The sequence below is a fragment of the Pseudophryne corroboree genome, chromosome 1, assembly GCF_028390025.1.
Source record: "Pseudophryne corroboree isolate aPseCor3 chromosome 1, aPseCor3.hap2, whole genome shotgun sequence".
NCBI lineage: Eukaryota > Metazoa > Chordata > Amphibia > Anura > Myobatrachidae > Pseudophryne > Pseudophryne corroboree.
The window spans coordinates 1,112,615,138-1,112,638,292 of record NC_086444.1 but is presented as its reverse complement, the minus strand read 5'-3'; the positions used below and the strand labels follow the sequence as shown (position 1 = coordinate 1,112,638,292).

The following is a 23,155-nucleotide window of genomic DNA, read 5'->3' as shown; positions in this document are numbered from 1 at the left end:
CTTGCACGCCCCTGTCATTTTTAAAAAAATTCTGCACCACCAAATTCAAGGTATGTGCAAAACATGGGACGTGCTGGAATTTGCCCATATTTAATGCACACACAATATTGCTGGCGTTGTCCGATGCCACAAATCCACAGGAGAGTCCAATTGGGGTAAGCCATTCCGCGATGATCTTCCTCAGTTGCCGTAAGAGGTTTTCAGCTGTGTGCGTATTCTGGAAAGCGGTGATACAAAGCGTAGCCTGCCTAGGAAAGAGTTGGCGTTTGCGAGATGCTGCTACTGGTGCCGCCGCTGCTGTTCTTGCGGCGGGAGTCCATACATCTACCCAGTGGGCTGTCACAGTCATATAGTCCTGACCCTGCCCTGCTCCACTTGTCCACATGTCCGTGGTTAAGTGGACATTGGGTACAGCTGCATTTTTTAGGACACTGGTGAGTCTTTTTCTGAGGTCTGTGTACATTTTCGGTATCGCCTGCCTAGAGAAGTGGAACCTAGATGGTATTTGGTAACGGGGGCACACTACCTCAAGAAATTGTGTAGTTCCCTGTGAACTAACGGCGGATACCGGACGCACGTCTAACACCAACATAGTTGTCAAGGCCTCAGTTATCCGCTTTGCAGCAGGATGACTGCTGTGATATTTCATCTTCCTCGCAAAGGACTGTTGGACAGTCAATTGCTTACTGGAAGTAGTACAAGTGGTCTTCCGACTTCCCCTATGGGATGACCATCGACTCCCAGCAGCAACAACAGCAGCGCCAGCAGCAGTAGGCGTTACACGCAAGGATGCATCGGAGGAATCCCAGGCAGGAGAGGAATCGTCAGAATTGCCAGTGACATGGCCTGCAGTACTATTGGCATTCCTGGGGAAGGAGGAAATTGACACTGAGGGAGTTGGTGGGGTGGTTTGCGTGAGCTTGGTTACAAGAGGAAGGGATTTACTGGTCAGTGGACTGCTTCCGCTGTCACCCAAAGTTTTTGAACTTGTCACTGACTTATTATGAATGCGCTGCAGGTGACGTATAAGGGAGGATGTTCCGAGGTGGTTAACGTCCTTACCCCTACTTATTACAGCTTGACAAAGGCAACACACGGCTTGACACCTGTTGTCCGCTTTTCTGTTGAAATACCTCCACACTGAAGAGCTGATTTTTTTGGTATTTTCACCAGGCATGTCAACGGCCATATTCCTCCCACGGACAACAGGTGTCTCCCCGGGTGCCTGACTTAAACAAACCACCTCACCATCAGAATCCTCCTGGTCAATTTCCTCCCCAGCGCCAGCAACACCCATATCCTCCTCATCCTGGTGTACTTCAACACTGACATCTTCAATCTGACTATCAGGAACTGGACTGCGGGTGCTCCTTCCAGCACTTGCAGGGGGCGTGCAAATGGTGGAAGGCGCATGCTCTTCACGTCCAGTGTTGGGAAGGTCAGGCATCGCAACCGACACAATTGGACTCTCCTTGTGGATTTGGGATTTCGAAGAACGCACAGTTCTTTGCGGTGCTTTTGCCAGCTTGAGTCTTTTCAGTTTTCTAGCGAGAGGCTGAGTGCTTCCATCCTCATGTGAAGCTGAACCACTAGCCATGAACATAGGCCAGGGCCTCAGCCGTTCCTTGCCACTCCGTGTGGTAAATGGCATAATGGCAAGTTTACGCTTCTCCTCCGACAATTTTATTTTAGGTTTTGGAGTCCTTTTTTTACTGATATTTGGTGTTTTGGATTTGACATGCTCTGTACTATGACATTGGGCATCGGCCTTGGCAGACGACGTTGCTGGCATTTCATCGTCTCGGCCATGACTAGTGGCAGCAGCTTCAGCACGAGGTGGAAGTGGATCTTGATCTTTCCCTAATTTTGGAACCTCAACATTTTTGTTCTCCATATTTTAATAGGCACAACTAAAAGGCACCTCAGGTAAACAATGGAGATGGATGGATACTAGTATACTTATGGATGGACTGCCGAGTGCCGACACAGAGGTAGCTACAGCCGTGGACTACCGTACTGTGTCTGCTGCTAATATAGACTGGATGATAATGAGATGAAATCAATATATATATATATGTATGTGTCTATAATATCACTAGTACTGCAGCCGGACAGGTAGATAATATATTTATTAGGTAATGATGACTGATGACGGACCTGCTGGACACTGTCAGCTCAGCAGCACCGCAGACTGCTACAGTAAGCTACTATACTATAGTAGTATGTACAAAGAAGAAAGAAAAAAAAAAACCACGGGTAGGTGGTATACAATTATGGATGGACTGCCGAGTGCCGACACAGAGGTAGCTACAGCCGTGGACTAACGTACTGTGTCTGCTGCTAATATAGACTGGATGATTGATAATGAGATGAAATCAATATATATATATGTATGTATATATAATATCACTAGTACTGCAGCCGGACAGGTAGATAATATATTTATTAGGTAATGATGACTGATGACGGACCTGCTGGACACTGTCAGCTCAGCAGCACCGCAGACTGCTACAGTAAGCTACTATACTATAGTAGTATGTACAAAGAAGAAAGAAAAAAAAAAAAAACCACGGGTAGGTGGTATACAATTATGGATGGACTGCCGAGTGCCGACACAGAGGTAGCTACAGCCGTGGACTAACGTACTGTGTCTGCTGCTAATATAGAGTCTAGACTGGATGATAAATTATTGATAATGAGATGAAATCAATATAATATCACTAGTACTGCAGCCGGACAGGTACTATATATATTTATTATGTAATGACTGATGACGGACCTGCTGGACACTGTCAGGTCAGCACAGCACCGCAGACTGCTACAGTAAGCTACTATAGTAGTATGTATAAAGAAGAATGAAAAAAAAAAAACCCACGGGTAGGTGGTATACAATATTATATATATATATATATATTATATACAATTATATATATATATATATATTAAACTGGTGGTGATTGATTATTAAACTGGTGGTCACTTCAGGTCACGTTGCAACTTGCAACTAGTACTCCGAGGCCTAAGCAGACAATCACAAAATATATTATTATACTGGTGGTCAGTGTGGTCACAACAATGGCAGTGTGGCACTGACTCTGGCAGCAAAAGTGTGCACTGTATGTTATATGTACTCCTGAGTCCTGCTCTCAGACTCTAACTGCTCCCCACTGTCAGTGTCTTCCCCACAAGTCAGATAATACACTTACAGTCACACTATCTAATCTATAAATATCACTTCAGCAAGTAGTATAGTAGTATACAGTATAGTAGTACTCCTCCTAATAATGCTCCCCAAAATACTGTGTCTCTCTCTTCTCTAAACGGAGAGGACGCCAGCCACGTCCTCTCCCTATGACTCTCAATGCACGTGTGAAAATGGCGGCGACGCGCGGCTCCTTATATAGAATCCGAGTCTCGCGATAGAATCCGAGCCTCGCGAGAATCCGACAGCGTGATGATGACGTTCGGGCGCGCTCGGGTTAGCCGAGCAAGGCGGGAAGATCCGAGCCTGCTCGGACCCGTGTAAAAAAACCTGAAGTTCGGGCGGGTTCGGATTCAGAGGAACCGAACCCGCTCATCTCTATTTAATATACAAAATTATTCCAAATATTGTATTAAATGACCTTCAGGCTGTGTGTATAAGGTGTATATGAAAATAGGATTTTGGTTACCTACCGGTAAATCTTTTTCTCATAGTCCGTAGAGGATGCTGGGGTCCAAATTAGTACCATGGGGTATAGATGGGTCCACCAGGAGCCATTGGCACTTTAAGAGTTTAATAGTGTGGGCTGGCTCCTCCCTCTATACCCCTCCTACCAGACTCAGTCTAGAAACTGCGCCCGAGGAGACGGCATATTCGAGAGAAGGAGTTACACAGATAGTGGCGAGATTCATACCAGCTCACACAACATGCAAATCCGTCCAACATGCCAGAAAAACTCAGCAACAGCTGAAACAGTAAATAATGCAGAACTTACCTAGGAACCCAGCAGTACTGAATTATAAAACCAAAACAGGAAAACGCAGCGCTGGGTGGGCGCCCAGCATCCTCTACGGACTACGAGAAAAGGGTTTACGGGTAGGTAACCAAAATCCTATTTTCTCTTACGTCCTAGAGGATGCTGGGGTCCAAATTAGTACCATGGGGATGTACCAAAGCTCCCAGGATAGGAGGGAGAGCGCGGAGGCTCCTGCAACACTGCTTGACTAAACTTGAGGTCATCAGAGGCCAAAGTATCGAACTTGTAAAACTTGGCAAACGTGTTCGACCCAGACCAAGTAGCTGCTTGGCAGAGTTGTACCGCCGAGACACCCCGGGCAGCCACCCAGGAAGAGCCCACTTTACGAGTAGAGTGGGACTTTACAGATTTCGGACACAGCAAACCTGCCGTGAAATAAGCATGCTGGATAGTGAACCTGATCCAGCGTGAAATCGACTGCTTAGAAGCAGGACATCCAATTTTCTTGGGATCATAGGGGACAAACAGAGAGTCACTTTTCCTATGACGAGCCATCCTCTTCACGTAAACCTTCAAAGTCCTCACTACACCCAAGGCCTTTGAAGTAATTGAGGAGTCAGTAGCCACTGGCACCACAATAGGTTGGTTGATATGGAAAGCCGATACAACCTTAGGCAGGAACTGTGGACGAGTCCTAAGTTCCGCCCTGTCTTCATGGAAGATCAGATATGGGCTTTTACAAGATAAAGCCCCCAGTTCCGACACGCATCGTGCAGAAGCCAAGGCCAACAAGGTGACCGCCTTCCACGTGAGAAACTTGAGATCAGCCTCCTGTAGAGGCTCAAACCAAGCAGATTGCAGGAACTGCAATACCATGTCAAGATCCCATGGTGCCGTAGACACTACAAAGGGAGGCTGGATGTGCAGAACCCCTTTCAAAAAGGTCTAAACCTCAGGAAGCAATTGTTTTTGGAAGAAAATGGATAAAGCAGAGATCTGGACCTTGATGGAGCCCAATCTCAGTCCCATATCCACCCCTGCTTGCAGAAATAGGAGAAAACGTCCAAGTTGAAACTCCACTGCCGGAAACTTCTTTGCCTCACACCAAGAAACATATTTCTTCCAAATGCGATGGTAATGTTTAGACGTTAGCCCTTTCCTAGCCTGTATCAGGTTAGGAATGACCTCACTCGGGATACTTTTCTGAGCTAAGATCTGGCATTCAACCGCCATGCCATCAAACGTAGCCACGGTAAGTCTTGATAAGCGAATGGCTCCTGCAGGAGCAGATCCTCCCGAAGAGGTAAAGGCCGTGGATCTTCTAGCAGAAGATCCGCGTACCAAGCCCTCCTTGGCCAGTCCGGAGCAATGAGAATTGCCAGAACCTTTGTTCTTCTCACGAGTTGAAGAACCTTTGGTATCAGAGGAAGTGGAGGGAACACATACACTGACTTGAACACCCACGGAGTTACCAGTGCATCCACCGCCACTGCCTGTGGGTCGCTTGACCTGGAACAGTACCTCTGTAGCTTCTTGTTAAGGAGGGAGGCCATCATGTCTATGTGAGGAACCCCCCACCAACCGGTTACCTCCTCGAACACCTCCGAATGGAGGCCCCACTCTCCTGGATGGAGATCGTGTCTGCTGAGGAAGTCTGCTTCCCAGTTGTCTACACCTGGAATGAAGATTGCCGACATCGCCACCGCGTGCCTCTCTGCCCAGATGAGGATTTTTGACACTTCTGACATGGCAGCCCTGCTCTTCGTTCTGCCTTGTCGGTTTATGTAGGCCACTGTGGTCACGTTGTCCGACTGCACCTGAACAGCCCGAACCTATAGAAGGTGTGCTGCTTGCAGAAGGGCGAGTTCCAGGATGTTAATTGGGAGAAGTGATTCTTGATTCGACCATCGTCCCTGAAAGGTTTCCCCCAGAGCGACAGCTCCCCAACCTCTTAGACTTGCATCTGTGGTTAAAAGGATCCAGTCTTGAATTCCAAACCTTCGCCCTTCCAGAAGGTGCGGAAGTTGTAGCCACCGGAGGAGTGAAATCCTGGCTTTCGGAGACAGGCGTATCCTCTTCTGCATGTGTAGGTGAGAGCCCAACATCTGGTCCAAGAGGTCCAGCTGAAAAGGTCGAGCATGAAACCTGCCGTACTGCAGAATGTACCGCAGGGGACCCTGAGGAGGCAGTATCAGACCATACAACCATAGAGGATTGGAGGACCTGAGTGGCATGCTCAGTCCTAGCAACTCTATCAGAAATCTGAGAAATAGTCAGAGAGACTAACCATTCTGGCTCTCTAGCTGGGATCTGTGCTAAAACAGTGCAATCCTGATTACATGGAATGGAGTCTTCCTGGGAAGATAAATCCTCTGCAGCATATGAAACACTGTCCCTAGACATGTTGTACATATACACCAAACACCCCACAAACACACAGGGTACTGGGTAGACAGAGTTTCCCCCCCAAGAATGGCAGAGAGACACAGAGATTGGAGCCAACCCACACACAGCGCTATTAGAGTATAGGGAGACCCTAAACCCGTGCTGACTGTGTCCCTTAATAGGTGACACAGTCTTTACACAGCCTCCCCTCCCTTCTACAACTCCCTGGTACCATACAGATAGCTGGAGTCGCTCTGGAGGGACCTGTGCATCCACTGGCAGTGAGCTGCAGGCAGGAAAATGGCGCTGAACACTGCTGGGTCCGCTCTGAGGAGAAGCTCCACCCCCTCAATGGCGCTGTCTTCCCGCTCTTTGACGATTATACTGGCTGGAGGATTTTTTGCTGGCTTGGATACACAGACCCCGACAGGCTTGTTTTGGTCAGTGTAGGGCCCGGAGCTGGCCCAGGGCACCCCTCACAGCGCCGCACTGCAGTACCGCTGATCCTTCCAGGAGCGCGGTTAATACCGCGCTTCTACCCTTTAGCCGCCCTCTTCACACTGACCCCCCGCTTGTAAGGGGGGACAGTGACTCACTCGCCACACTTCAGCTTCCTGAGGGGGTGGCGTCTGGCTGCCGGGGTGAGCGTTCCCCTGTGGCAGGGCGTGATCTGACCCCTCTGGAGCTAAATGTCCAGTCAGCGGAGGCAGTTGCTCAAGACCCTGCAGGGCGGACACTGCTCCCCCCCTCAGTCCCTCGATGCAGGGAGGCTGTCGCCAGCAGCCTCCCTGTAAAATAACAAACTGTAAAAAAAACTTTTTCTAAGAGAACTCTGTAGAGCTCCTCTAGCTGTGACCGGCTCCACCGGGCACAGTTTCTAGACTGAGTCTGGTAGGAGGGGCATAGAGGGAGGAGCCAGCCCACACTATTAAACTCTTAAAGTGCCAATGGCTCCTGGTGGACCCGTCTATACCCCATGGTACTAATTTGGACCCCAGCATCCTCTAGGACGTAAGAGAAACATTATATAAACAAAGGTGTATATGAAATATTTAAATCTGTAAGGCTATGTCATGTGAACCAATTGTTATGAAATTTTGGCCCTCATTCCGAGTCGTTCGCTCGGTATATTTCATCGCATCGCAGTGAAATTCCGCTTAGTACGCATGCGCAATATTCGCACTGCGACTGCGCCAAGTAATTTTACAATGAAGAAAGTATTTTTACTCACGGCTTTTACTTCGCTCCGGCGATCGTAATGTGATTGACAGGAAATGGGTGTTACTGGGCGGAAACACGGCGTTTCAGGGGCGTGTGGTTAAAAACGCTACCGTTTCCGGAAAAAACGCAGGAGTGGCTGGAGAAACGGAGGAGTGTCTGGGCGAACGCTGGGTGTGTTTATGACGTCAAACCAGGAACGACAAGCACTGAACTGATCGCAGATGCCGAGTAAGTCTGAAGCTACTCTGAAACTGCTAAGTAGTTTGTAATCGCAATATTGCGAATACATCGGTCGCAATTTTAAGATGCTAAGATTCACTCCCAGTAGGCGGCGGCTTAGCGTGTGTAACTCTGCTAAAATCGCCTTGCGAGCGATCAACTCGGAATGAGGGCCTTTATGTGTATTGGTTACCTGTTATGTACTATACTTTTATGTATCCACCTAACCTTGACATTTATGCTATTAAATGGCTACCGGTTTAAGGTGAAGTAATAAACATTACTATCTGATGATGGGGAATCTGGAGCGGTGTAAGTGATTGGCTGTACAGTATTCTGTGACCCATACCATATCCTGCCTTAGGATAGGGGGTATATACAAAACTGGAAAGGGTTTTTCCCAGGTAGGCCCATAGTACTTACCAATACTTGGGTGGAGGCACTGTTAAATGCACCACCTTAATGGGGGGCTAAGGGTGGGTACTCTTTAGACTACAAGGTAATCGGTAACCTAGAGTCTCTTTATAGGTCAAAGGGGGGTTACACATATTTTTTTAATAATTTAGCAAAAAAAATTTGACATTGTGCTCTGCTGCAGTCAATTGCATAATCACACAAAAAAAATGTTTAAAACAGTGAAAAGAGAGAGCTTCCCCTTTAATTTGTGTGCATGTGACCAATAGGAAGCAATGATGGTGTTCTATTCGACTTTACGTTTGATTTAGCTGTGGATTCCAATGGGGATTTCAGGTTCGATTTAGGAAGCAGGTGTACACTTTAAACACTAATAGGGAGATGTACTAAGCAGTCAAAAGAGTGGAGAAGTGATCCAGTGGAGAAGCACCAGATACACAAATGTCCCCACAGTGCCAGATGCACAAATGCCCCCACAGTGCCAGATACACAAATGCCCCACAGTGACAGATACACATTGCCCCACAGTGCCAGATACACAAATGCCCCCACAGTGCCAGATAAACAAATGCCCCCACAGTGCCAGATATACGTTGCCCCACAGTGCCAGATACACAAATGCCCCCACAGTGCCAGATATACCTTGCCCCACAGTGCCAGATATACATTGCCCCAGAGTGCCCCCCCCCCGCTCACCGCTGCCTCTGTTTGTGCTGTGTGAGGGGAGGAGAGCGCAGTGCAGTGCCTCTCCTGCCCCTCAATGCTCGTGAAGTCCGATCTACGCAGCTCCAGAGGCGGGTATCTCAAATGAGGCGCCAGTTGTTAGCCAATTAGAGATCGCGGACCGACAGCCAATCAGGAGCCACGGCTGCAAGCCCGTGAGCTCTGATTGGCTAGCAAACTGGTGCCTTATTGAGATCATCCCCCGCCGCCGCAGCCACCAGAGCGGAAACTGGACATAACCGAGAATTGAGGGGTAGGAGAGGCGCTGCGCTCTCATCCCTCACACAGCAGCCAGCGGGATGCAGGTATGGTGTACGGCCCAGCGGTACAGCGTACTGGCTGGAAATTTCTTACTGGTACGCCGTACCGCCCCATACTGCCATACTTGCAGCACTGCCCCTAAGGGATATATTTACTAAGCTGCGGGTTTTCAGAAGTGGAGATGTTGCCCATAGCAACCAATCAGATTCTACTTATAATTTATTTAGCACCTTCTAGAAGATTATAATTATAATCTGAGTGGTTGCTATGGGCACATTCCCACTTTTAAACCCCGCACTTGATTAATTATATATATGCAAGGACACTGGCAATCAGAACAATTATAATACACTCTGTATTTTAACATAGAGTAAAACTGAGGTTTTTTAGCATACGTTTTGGCCAAAAAATATGGGCCCACCTTACACAGCCAGGTGAAGTCATCCAGTGGGTCCATAACATTCCTAAGGTTCATGTCCTGAGCACAGGACCACCCGGGCCAGCATAATCCAACCATCCCAAGGCATCACACTAGTGAGAAGTAGCAGTTTAAGTGTTAAAAGGTGTTACATGAATAAGAACTGACCCCTTGGTGTTTGTGTGCCACTCTAGTTATGCTAGTGTACTGTATGTTGTGTAGCTGGCCGTGAGCCATATTGGCTAAATAATTGATTTTTATTTTATTTCTCCAGTGGATGTGTTTACCATTCCTACCCACAGTGAACCTAGCTCCCTTTTCCATAGTTCTGCATATGGATCTACACAGTCTAGACCAACGTGATATGCTGCTGAATTGTATGCCTTTAGGTACAGTATTTTTTTTCCATTTTGTTTCACAAACCTTTTTTTAATAGAACTAATCAGCGGGAACATATAAAGTTTCAAGTAGCAACAGTACATAGGAATTAAGATTATTGTAAAGTTTAATTATACATGCTAATGTTGGACAAGTGCCCCCAAGCATTTTACATGCAAGAAAATTGTATTGTTTAATATGAATTGATGATTACAAATATAATATTAAGCATCTGTGAAAATGGGTTTAATGATGAAAAGAAAACAATTTAAAGTAATATATTTTGTTGTCTGTAAAATCATACTTTCGTTGTTTTCTATCTTAGTGTCGATTTAACATAGAAAGAAAAGTTCATGATTAAACATCTATCAGCAAACCATAGCATAGCCTCAGGCAGAAGGCTGTCTAAAGTGAGATGCAAACAATGTGTACTGGTACACAAAGCAGCATCTAATGGTTCATTAATAGACACATACAGCTGTCTAGACATACATATACAATGTCTTCATAGTTTTAAAATCAATTACTGTGTTTGAACTTTATACATTTCCAAAATAAAGAAGTTCTAACCTGGAACTAAGGGGTCTATTCATGAAGCAGTGAAAAGTGTGGAGAAGTGAGCCTGTGGAGAAGTTGCCCATGGCAACCAATCAGCAGTATGCAAATTATAAATGTTACTTCAATGCTGATTGGTTACCAACTTCTCCACTGGCTCACTTCTCCACACTTTTCAGTGCTTCGTGAATAGACCCCTAAAGCACTTACTCTATTTGCACTAATGCACCCTAATGTCTAGATTAATTGGTGCAGCACAAAATTAGTAATGACGCTGTAAAAACTACATTTATTCTTGTGGGATAACTTCAAGCATACCCCACCACTATTAGCTTCACTGAAATGTGTTTCGCCAATGGCGGATTCAGCATAGGAGTTTGGTAGTCCGCTTGCTTTACAGTAGCGTTTCACACTTTTATAAGCTTATATGGACTTATATATTGGGCACGGCCATATTTGCCTTCTGTTTAATGTAATTGTGTGGGTTTTTTTGGGTATTATGATCCGATTGTACAGTGGTACTGTACATAATGTGTTGCCACTATGCATTTGTAAATAAAGCACATTAAAAATTGCATTTGCAACAGGAAATGCCAACAGCGGGAAGAGTGACTCTCCTAATATACTGCTCATTTCTCATTAAGTTAAGTTTTAAATGAGTGATACTCAGAGGTGGCTCGTTACCTGCCTGGCTGGGGGGTCTGCAGCCTTTACTCTGTGCTCTCACGGTGATTGATGGCTGATGTCACTGGGAGGCGGGGCTTAGGGCCAACGGCAATTGGGGCGTGCCTTAAGTCCGGGGTTAAGACATAACTCCTGCAGTGCTAGACAGGCTGGCTTCTAGGGACTGCATCGGCTGCAGCCAATAGAAGCCAGGGAGGGCTGACGCTATAGCAGGGGAGTTGCTTCCCATGGGAAGCACTCTCTCTGCTTTCACGGGTGGACTGGCAGTCTGAGGGGAAGAAAACACATCCCCCTGGGACAGGCTGCGATTTGCAGGAAGCGATTTCTATGGGAAGTCACTGCCATTGCTGCGCAATCCTTGCGGGTGGCAGATTTTACTAGCCCCTAGGTAAAATCCGACACTGGTTATACTGTATCAATTTAGTGACATCTGGACAGGTTCTCACATCCATGCCTTTGTACAGTACAGATGTGTCTTCATACATTGTGGCTCCAGTCACGCCAAACAGCCCCTCTCGACACACCTGGTCCTGTGCAACTTCACCACACTGAGCGGGCAATTCAGACCTGATCGTAGCAGCAAATTTGTTAGCAGTTGGGCAAAACCATGTGCACTGCAGGGTGGGCAGATATAACATGTGCAGAGAGAGTTAGATTTGGGTAGGGTGTGTTCAAACTGAAATCTAAATTGCAGTGTAAAAATAAAGCAGCCAGTATTTACTCTGCACAGAAACAAAATAAGCCACTCAAATCTAACGCTCTCTGCAAATGTTATATCTGCCACACCTGCAGTGCACATGGGGGGTCATTCTGACCCATTCGCTCGCTGCTTTTTAACGCAGCAGAGCGAACAGGTCCCTACTGCGCATGCGCCGGCGCCGTAGTGCGCCGGCGCATGGCAGACGGCCGAAGGCCATAGCAGGGATGCGATCGCCTCTGCCTGATTGACAGGCAGAGGCGATCGCTGGACGGGAGTAGGCGGAATGGCGGTGTTTGACCGCCGTTTCGTGGGTGCGGTCCAGCCAACGCAGGTGTGGCCGGACCGAATGGGGGGCGGGCCGCAGTGGCTGCATGACGTCACATGCAGCCGTTGCGGGCCGGGGAGCGATGAGTAGCTCCCGGCCAGCACGCTAAAGCTGCGCTGGCCGGGAGCTACTATTGAAGTGCAAAGGCATCGCCAAGTTCTGCTGAGCTTCATCTGCGACTTTATATGTGTTTAAAACAAATTCCTGTGCGGTTAAAGTGGCAGCCCAGTATCTCTGGTAAACACTGGGTGGTGTTTTGCTGTGTCTGTGAGGCAAATAAGGTGCAAAATGTAAAGAAAAAGATGCTACACCACTTGGTGTGGCACCGTTGCGCTGTGTCTCGTGCTGTAAGGGGTAACGAGGCTAGGTGCATGAGGGCACATTTTGTATGTTTCAGGGCTTTTAATGTGCACTGAGATGTATTTTACAGTTAAACATCCTAGTGATATTTGGTGGACCCCCTTTATTAAAGTAAACCTTCGTTACCTTCTAATACCAGTAAATAAAGACACGGAGACATGATTTTGGCAGAAAAATTGCTAGCTATTTATTTGACCCTAACCATAGCAAACCTGTAAATGGAAAAATTTGTTAAGCTGCCGAATCACCCGGCAAAATGGTGGCAGAAAAAAGAACGGCTCTATTAAACTATTGGTAAACTTAAATTGGTAAACTGACCGAAACCGTCCAACACCTTATCAAAACCGGTAATAGGTGTCAACACAACCCCCACAGTGACTTCCCACCGCTCCTGGGTGCCCTGCCGCTGCCTCCCGGATGGGTGGTCGAGCGGCCATTAAGTCGATGGAGGTGAGTGCACCTAAACCAAATAAACTGAAACTTACTACCTATATAAGCGATACAACTACAAACTGCCGTTCTTTTCCGCCTATAAATAGCCAACGAATGAAAACCAGCCAGCAATTAAAAACGCCAATGCACTCCGCATCAAACAAAACAACCTCTATCCCATAGGGCGGGAGGGCGGGAAGGAAATTCAAACAGCAAAGAGGCCCAAAATGGCCACTGCAGCCTATATATACCCTAACCCTCCCCCTTTTCCTAAGGCTGTACTACCTCACAGCTAGTTCCACCCCTCACAGGATGTTTAACCCATTCCTCTCCTATGCAGTCAATTCTTTCTCCTAAACATCCTAGTGATATTTGGTGGACCCCCTTTATTAAAGTAAACCTTAGTTACCTTCTAATACCAGTAAATAAAGACACGGAGACATGATTTTGGCAGAAAAATTGCTAGCTATTTATTTGACCCTAACCATAGCAAACCTGTAAATGGAAAAATTTGTTAAGCTGCCGAATCACCCGGCAAAATGGTGGCAGAAAAAAGAACGGCTCTATTAAACTATTGGTAAACTTAAATTGGTAAACTGACCGAAACCGTCCAACACCTTATCAAAACCGGTAATAGGTGTCAACACAACCCCCACAGTGACTTCCCACCGCTCCTGGGTGCCCTGCCGCTGCCTCCCGGATGGGTGGTCGAGCGGCCATTAAGTCGATGGAGGTGAGTGCACCTAAACCAAATAAACTGAAACTTACTACCTATATAAGCGATACAACTACAAACTGCCGTTCTTTTCCGCCAAAAGCGAAGGACTCCCTCCCAGAGTCCTCGCACCGCCACCATAACCTAACCTAACTCCTGCAACACTAGGAACAGATCCTCCAGGAAAAACATCATCCCCTCATTGGATAGATGTACACCATCAGGCCGAAAAAGGTGTTTGTCTCGGAACCGAATCCTAGGGTGGCGAACCACTTTGCCTCCGTGGGCCAAGACCAACTTCGCCACCGCCCCATTCACCTTTATCCTGGCCTCATCTATTACGCGTCCGTCCTCCACACCGCGCCAACTCAACCTTGGCACCATCAGGGAAAAAACCAATACGCAATTGGTCCATGCTGCGGCCACCTTTGCCAGATCTTGTATCATGGCCCACCTTAGCTCCAAGGAAGTCCTCTTCCCCAGGTCGTTGCCACCTAAGTGGACAACCAACACCTTGGGAACACCATGCTTCCTAGCTTGACTGACTAATCTACTCAATAGATCTGTCCACATCATTCCTCGCCAACCAAGCCATCTGATTCCCTGACCTCCAGGGAACCTCTGAGCCGTATCAGAGGCCAAGAACCTAGCTGCCCAAAAGACATAAGAGTGGCCAACCACCCAAACGGACAAGCCATCAGCGAAACAACCTGAATGGAGGAAAAGGGGTAAAATGTGTTACTAAAATCTATACCAGAAATAGAAATTGCGTTAACCTGAAGGATCTGCCAAAAAAGAAAAATTTTGTTGATAGCTTCCTAAGTCGCAGCAGTCACGGCCTAGCCGATCTCCCGATATTCTAATAAATTTGAAGCAAAGCATTAAGACTTTAAGGGAAAGGTAAAAAAAAAAAAATCAAAACGAAATCAAACGGGGGGGGGGGGGGTATAAAAAAGAGGGTAAAACATGAAATAACTCAGCTGGAGGTGAAAGCATAAAAACCTGCTGAGGGACTTTGATAGCAAAGATTAGCCTAATTAATGATTAGAATTCAGTCCGTCAAGTCAGGCAAAAATAGCAAAATAACTCCAGACCCCCGCTGCCGGCTCACGCCCGCAGCGGCAAGTGGCTAATCCCTGAGTAGGATCACACACGGGTAAACGAACCAACATATAGTGAACATAACAAATGCATAAACCAAGCAAACCTTATCTTACTCTAACTTATTGATGCCAGCTACGCTTACGCAAAGTATCTCAGGCGACGGGGCGAATGTACCGCTTATAACAGGACGACTTCCATCGCCCCACCGCCTGGATCTGGGCTCCCGAAAAACCCGCGGCCGCTGCCGCCGTAGCAGCCCCAATGCGGAAGGAGTGTGTACCGCAGTGAGAGGGGGAAAGGCCCAAGCTCGTCAGACAGCGACCCATCATCCACCGAAATTGGAACTTTTTTACTGGCAGCCCATCATAGTGCAGCAACCACGACCCCCGACAGTCGGGCCTTACTGCCTCATACTGCACTGCCAGCCGTACTGGGCATATGCTCTCCTCAAGTGCCGGAACCAGGGTGACCCATCGGCCCTTCCCCACCTGGTCCGTCTTAGAGCGTCGCAATCTGCACAGCAAGGACCTCCCACTCACCACCACGTCCCCCACCAGCATGCGCGAATCCGTTTGCTTAGAAGGCGCTACCAACTCCGAAATCCTAAAGGCACCGTGGTATGCCATAGAGAAAGCCAATCTAAAAAGCAGCGATTCAAACATAGACGATGCGATGGCTCCCACCGACCCAATGATGTCAGGCAGCAAAGCTGCATCAATGGGCCGCCTCCTGTCAGGCGGCGTAGGTGCAACGCGCGCCCATCCTTTCATAGCCTTCAGCAGAATCCCGCTTTTCGTCAGATCGGGAACACCCTTAATTCTGCAGAAGAACGCAATGCCAGCCAAGTACCGGGACACCACCGCTCTCGACCTACCCGAAACATAAAGCTGCCAAATGAAAGAAAGCATCATCCGATGCCCACTCTTACCTCGTTGCTTCCGTCCTCTAGCAAATTCTTCCCATTCGCTCCAGGCCTGTTCGTAAGCCTTAAGCGTGGATGGCGCGACCGAGCGCAGTGCTAAACCTTCCAGTCCGGCTCGATGACCTGCCAGACATAACCGGGACAATGAAAACCCCGTTGGTCGGCCTCGGGAGCCAACAAGTAAAACCTATCCCAATGCCCTCGCGATAGCGCATCAGCGACCCCGTTCTCCAGACCCGGCACATGCTGCGCGCGGAACCACACGTTCCTGCGCAGACAAGTAAGCAGCAACTGCCCTAGGACCCGCAGCACCACCAGCGATTTAGCCCTCTGGTTGTTAATCGCGTGCACCACGCCCAGATTGTCGCATCTGAACAGGATGCTGCGATGCGCTAGCCGCTCGCCCCAAATCTCCAGCGCAACCATGATGGGAAAAAGCTCCAGGAGCAGAAGGTCCCTAGTGAGACCCGCCTGATGCCACTCCGCTGGCCACGATGCCGCGCACCAAGATCCCTCAAGATAGCACCCAAAACCGGATGCCCCTGCCGCGTCGGTGAAAAGCTGCAATCTGGCGCTATCTACCGTCGGTGCCTGCCATATTCGAACCCCGTTAAAATCTTCCAGGAACGAGGCCCACACTGCCAGATCTCTTTTTATCTCGGCTGGCAACCGTACAAAGTGGTGCGGCCTGGCACACCCCGCGGTTGCTCTTTCCAGCTTCCGGCAGAAAACCCTGCCCATCGGGATGACCCGACAAGCAAAGTTAAACATGCCCAGCAAGGATTGCGCCTGCCGCAGCTTAACCTTACGCGAGCCCATGAACTGGCCAATGGCCTCGCGAAGCTTAGCCACTTTGTCCAAAGGCAGACGACACTCGCCTGCCACTGTGTCGATCTCGATACCTAGAAATGACAGGCAAGAGATCGGCCCCTCCGTTTTGTCTTCGGCAACTGGCACTCCGAAGTGACAAAACAATGCTCGTATACTGAAAAGCAGGTTGCCGCACCGCGGCGAACCCGCCGGACCCGTACAAAGGAAATCATCGAGGTAATGGGCAACGCCGTGCCCACCCGACGAAGACTCCACGCACCAATGCAGGAAGGTGCTAAAACGTTCAAAATACGAGCATGAAACGGAACATCCCATCGGCAAACATTTGTCGATGAAATATTCCGATCCAATCCGGAAACCCATAAAACGAAATGAGTCCGGATGGAGGGGTAGCAACCTGAACGCGGATTCGACGTCAATCTTTGCCATGAGGGCCCCAGCTCCGTAGCTGCGGACCAAATTGAGCGCCTCGTCAAACGATTGATATACCACCGAGCAATGACCCGGAGGTATAGCGTCGTTGACCGAGGCCCCCGGTGGGTAGGAGAGGTGCTGGATCAGACGGAAGGCCCCAGGTGTCTTTTTGGGCACCACCCCCACCGGGGAGATGACGAGATCAGCCACGGGGGGTGAAGCAAAAGGCCCCACCATCCTGCCCAGCCTGATCTCCTTATCGACTTTTTCCCGCAATACTAAAGGCAAAGCTCGAGCCGACTGCAGGTTCCTCTGCGCCCTAACTGTAACCTCGCTTGCAACAGGCAAGCGGAACCCAAAACTAAAACCTTCGTATAAAAACCCGGCATCCTCCTTATTCGGATACCAACTCAACCATTTACGCATAGCCTCTAACCTAATTGGCGTTGGCGCCCTGAGGAGCACTCCCGCCGGGTGCTCCTCTAGAGTAGGGTTGTTTAGCGCGGGGACCCTGCCGAGTATTCTTGAAGCAGGAGGAGGCCGGGTGGGAACCCCCGCAATGGAGGCAAGCGTGACGGAACCGACACTGCTTGCCGTAGGTACATGCCGCGTTGTTAAACGCGAAGCATAACCCTTTCGTTCCTGTCTGTTTCCCAGTCCGGACGGCCGACCTAACTGGCTTGGCCGACCCGCCGTCCCCGCCGGGCGCATGGGCGGACGGCCCGACCCGGTGTCCGTCCGCCCCTGTGCCCCGGGGCTCCTTGGCCTGTTGTGAGGCCCTGGTGACCCTAAGCCATACCTCCACGTCCTTGAACCCGAAGTCCATCACATACAACCCGTCCTGTTTCTCTCTGAATTCCTCATCATATCTACGCCATTCGTCACCCGCCGACGTGCGTTGCATATCATGCACGAGGTGCAGGTACCGGATGACATTCATATGCTCGTCTGGCCTGTCCTCAAGGTAACAAGCCGCGAAAACCCAGAAACCTGCCAGCCAGTTATCGAACGTGCGAAATGCCTCGGCCCCTATGCCCTTCTTAGCGGTAGCTGCCTTGAACTCCCTCTTCGCGCCTTTCGTCAAGACGAAGACATCCACGTAGTCCCCCCTACGAATGCTTTTGCTGCAGCTATCCCTAAGCCCTCGCATGACAGCGGTATATTCGCAGCGAACCATGCCTGGCAAGTCGCGCCGCTTCCTAGCCTTGCGAGATTCTTTGCTAACCCGCCTTCGCCTCTTATGCCTCTCCTGCCTCCCAGCCGCCTTTTTGGCGTATTTAATCGCCCTTTTCTTCGCCTTCGCCGTGCTACTTATGTCGGACACCGCCGAGGAAAGGGAGGAGGAGGAAGAAGAGGAAGAAGAGGATGAAGGGGACGAGCTGCGCGAACTTGAGGGAGTACTCGCAACCGACCCAGACTGCTCCGCCTCACCTGAAACCGTAGAATGGTCGGATCCAGATTCATCAGGGGCGATGTACGAAACGTCCTCCACTTCCGATTCCGCTTCCTCCGTATCCGTCTGATCAACTGCGGGCAAAAAGGGGGAAGAGGACCCAGAGACACACAGTGGCGAGCGCCTAGCCCTTCCAGGCGATGGCGTGCCGGATGAACGCACATTCTCATCCCGCCGTGGCTGCTGCTGCAGCTGAGCCGCGGCCGCACCAAGCTCACGGCACGCACGCGCTACCCTCTGCGCGGCAGAGCCCGCACCCGCGCCCGATCCGCTAGGAAACCCCCCGGACCCAACCTCGCGCTCGGGGGCCGCTGAGAGCGGGCCCAAAGCTGCCACCACCGTGGCGAGGGCCGTAGCGAAAGCGTCTTGTGTTATATTCGCATCCCGTGGCGCAGGCGCGTCGCCTGCTGGTTGCCGAGCGGGCGGAACGCGCCGTGTGGACCCGCCGCTGGGCACGGGAAGCCATGACCCATCCGGACCACAAATCGGTCGGCCCTGCGGGGAAAGGTCCGTAATGACCGGGCACCTCACCCTGGACATAAACCCCCCCCTACTTCCTGTGCCCGCCCGCCCAGGTCCCCCGGAAGTGCTGGATGAGCTGCCACGTCCAGCCCGGGAGGCCCTGCTCTGTGCATCATGTGACGCCCGCGGTGCCGTGCTGCCCATCCTTTGCGCACCGCTGGGCGAAAAACCCCGAAAACCTGGTTGATCACCACCAGGCCTGCTTTCCCTCCTCGCCCCGCCGGAACTAATCCGCAGCGAGGAGGGCTGAGGGGACACGGAACGATGCGGCGTCGCTGCGCGCACCCGTGCGCGAGAGACGCCGCCGGAGCCGCGCGTTGGTGCGCGCGCCCGTCGTGCGCGCGCCCCACCGCCTCCTGTCCTGGTGTCCCCCGCTGCCGATGCAGCCTCTTGCTGTGCACTCCTGTCCGACGATCCGGCGCTGGGCACACCGACGGGCCCAGGCCGGATCGCCGTCACGTCTGTCGCCCGCCCAGTTCTCCCCCGCCGCGTGGAGCTTCCAAGCGGCCCTGGCAGGGAGGACCGGCTGGGTGTCACCGCAGCGGGTGCCGAGCGGCGTCCAGCGAGGCGCGCTAGCGCGCGCCCGCGGGCTCTCACCGTCCCGACTCCCCCGACTGCCCCCGGAGGCGAGGTCCCCTCTCTCCAGGATGTCAGACCTCCGGACCGCCACGTGCCGCCCACCGCGGCCGCCAGCAGCTACACTCGTGACCGCAGGGTCGCCGGAGGAGCGCGTCCTGCGCCCTGCGCCCAACGACCCTGGAGCAGCCCCATGCGTATTAACGGCCTCCCCGGCGCCGGACATCCCGGCCCCGGGCTCAGCCTCGCTGGCCTGGTAACGGGCTGGCGCGCCTACTGATCGGCGTGGGCGGCTGGAGGCCATATTATAATTTGTTTCCTAAAACAAGTGCACGAAATATAGAAGGGTGAACAATCTGCCAGGCAGAACTCACCCCAAGGAAATTCAAACAGCAAAGAGGCCCAAAATGGCCACTGCAGCCTATATATACCCTAACCCTCCCCCTTTTCCTAAGGCTGTACTACCTCACAGCTAGTTCCACCCCTCACAGGATGTTTAACCCATTCCTCTCCTATGCAGTCAATTCTTTCTCCATATAATGTACAGTACCTGGAATGTAACATATACTGTACAAAAGGCATGCAACTGAAAATACAGAGCAACTCATATCTCAAATCCTCATGGGTATCCAGTTCTTTTGCATGGAGAAAGTGCTTTCTGGTGCTAAGCTGAGATTGCCGTCCTTAATTTTACTTTATCTGCTATTTGAAACTAATTGAAATAATATTGATTTTGTATCTGTATCAGAAATTTATACATTTTGGACCTCTTGGGGCACATGCAATAAATAGGGTCCCAGTTTGCCTGAGGTGCGGGATCCCTGCTGATATTGAATGTTTTTTTTTTAAAGCAGCAATCATTTACAAGGCATGAATTTGCTTTGTAAATGATTGCCGCTTTAAAAAAACTAGAGAGATTAGCCGGCATCCCGCACCTACGGCAAACTCAGCCCTATTACATATGCCGCATTATCTTTTCACCAATCTGTGTGTTTCCCTGTAAAAATTTGGGCATTTCCATTAATGAAGAGCAGCATAGTACTGTAGGGTATGGGTCATTAGGTCGACCACACTTAGGTCGACAGTCATTAAGTTGACCACTATTGGTTGATATGCATTAGGTCGACATGGTCACTAGGTTGACATGGCCAGTAGGTCGACATGAACAAGGTCGACATGGAAAAAGGTCGAAATTAGCTTTTTTTACTTTTTTTGGTGTTGTTTTCTTCGTAAAGTGATGGGGAACCCCAATTCGTGCACCGTGTCCCCTCGCATGGTGAGCGAGCTTCGGGCAAGGTGCCTCGCTCCACTACCGCTGCGCTCGGCACAGGTTATTATTCCCAATCGTAGTCCACGTGGATCGTAAAATATGAAAAAGTAACATAAAAAATGTGAAAAACTCATGTTGACCTTTTCCATGTCGATCTTGTTCATGTCGGCCCAATGACCATGTCAACCTAATGCATATTGACCAATAGTGGCCGACCTAATGACTGTTGACCTAAGTGTAGTTGACCTAATGACTGTATCCTGTACTGTATGTCACAGGCTCATGTTTTCAGAAATTGTGTGCTTATAGACTGCATGCACAGTATCACTTCTTGGTGCACAGTATCACTTCTTTATTATCTGCTCTTATTCAGGAAGAAATTAAGACTTATTACTTACTAAAGTGAAGTATTGCAAGTACAGTACCTTAGTGCTCTTTCATTAGCTACATGATATTTAGGAATATAGGGGTAGGGTACATGTGGCAATCATGATAACCCCTTTTCTGGGTGTTTCCACAAAAAAGGGTTTATTACCACTTCTGTGTTAAAAAGCTGACCATAGAGAAATCAGCGTTATCCTCAACTTGTGTAATTATTTAACACTGTCGCCATAGATAGCTATGACAGTGAAATGTTATGGAGCACTTACTAATCTAGGGATGGTGCTGTATGGCGGAGATGTACTAAGCCTTGGAGAAAGATAAAGTGGATGGAGATAAAGTACCAGCCAATCAGCTTCTAACTGCTACAGTATGCTACAGGCAGTATTTGATAAAATGACAGTTAGGAGCTAGTTGGTTGGTACTGTAATTCTGTCCAATTTCTATCTCTCCAAGGGGTGTATTCAATTGATGTCGGATCCTTTCCGACGGAAAGGATCCGACATTTCAGTATTCAATTTTTTTAAAGTCGGATTGACGTTGTCAGAAACGGGGCTAAAACCTGTCAGATTTGACCTAGAATCTGACAAAACATGCGGCTAATCCGTCGGTCCACGTGTTTTCCAACAAGTCGGAATTGCCGACCTGTTGGAAAAAAAACAGCCCCATTGAATAGGTCGAAACACTATCTGACCTAAAAAAAAGTCGGAAACTGCCATCTACACTATCTGACCTAAAAAAAAGTCGGAAACTGCCATCTTTCCGACAAAATGGCAGTTCTGACTTGAATTGAATACCCCCCAAGGCTTAGTACATAGACCCCAAAATATGTTACCAGTCCTGGAGTCCCTTACCGATATCCTTGCACATACGCTGTTGGTCCAGAATGAGATCTCGCAGTCTCAGTAGATCTTGTGCATGTGCAGCATATCTGCCAAGAGGAATATTGTATTGCTAATGCAATACAGCCGGGATAGGGGTCACTGGAGGGGGGAGTTATGTAACAAATTTTTCTTGACTCTGTTTTAACACATTTCAGCGCTAAGACATCCAGAAATGCAGGATGCCACTTGGTGCTGATAAAAGTGACAGGTTAACAACAGTATCTCCCCTGTAGTGCACTTGCCCATCAGCAAAGTAAAATTAAATGTTAAAAAATACACATTTATAATCATCTATATACAATAAATCAGTACACCACGAAATAAAATGACACTATGATAAATTTTTTTCTAAACAAAAGTAAAAAATAAGCACAAAGCTACTAAGGTTTAATCTGGTTTCCACGTTCTTACCATTACTTGCACTCAGCTCCTTAAATGTATCCTGAAGTCCTTTTAAGAGATGAAATGTCTTCTGCAAACTTTCCGTTGCTGTACTCAGATTGGCACAGACGGTTCTGCTGAGGTTGTGAATTAAGAGCGTTAATGAAAATATTTGCTCTGTTAGATCTTCATTATTTTTGGGATGAGAATCTTCCAGTACATCTTTTATGTTTTCATTGTACTGTTTAATCTGTGCCAGAATCAGAATGAGAGGATCCTCAGCACTTGTTACATTACTTGATGATATGTCCATTCTGACTGTGAAATGATATTACTCTGTTACCAGCTGGGCTTAATGAGGTTCCAGTGAAAACTAAACTTTATGTCCACCGTTCTGCCTGTTGCAATGATCCAAATAAGCTTACCGCAAGTGCCAGTCAATGGGTTACTATTGACAGCATGTTGTCAAGCAACAGGAAGGAGTGGCAGAGGCTGCACACTACACACAGTGACTTGTCTGCTATCGCTGTAAATCACTTTACTGAATGACATGTGGTTTGTTTGAAGTATTTATTTGCACATTGCAACACTGCAAATAAGCAGTCACCATTTCTGTGCAAATAATACGCTTCTAGGGCAACTCTGCAGTATAAACATTATGGGGGGAA

General features: G+C 49.0%; 1 protein-coding gene across 1 annotated transcript in view; it reads right to left on the bottom strand.

The window, feature by feature from the left end:
• Positions 1–22,930, bottom strand: part of DTHD1 (death domain containing 1) — a 133,500-nt gene extending 110,570 nt beyond the window's left edge. Inside the window, exon 1 of the mRNA XM_063922333.1 lies at positions 22,518–22,930. Coding sequence (XP_063778403.1) covers positions 22,518–22,800 — 283 coding nt within the window. The 5' untranslated portion in view covers positions 22,801–22,930. The remainder of the gene's footprint in view (positions 1–22,517) is intronic.
• Positions 22,931–23,155: the final 225 nt, after the last annotated feature.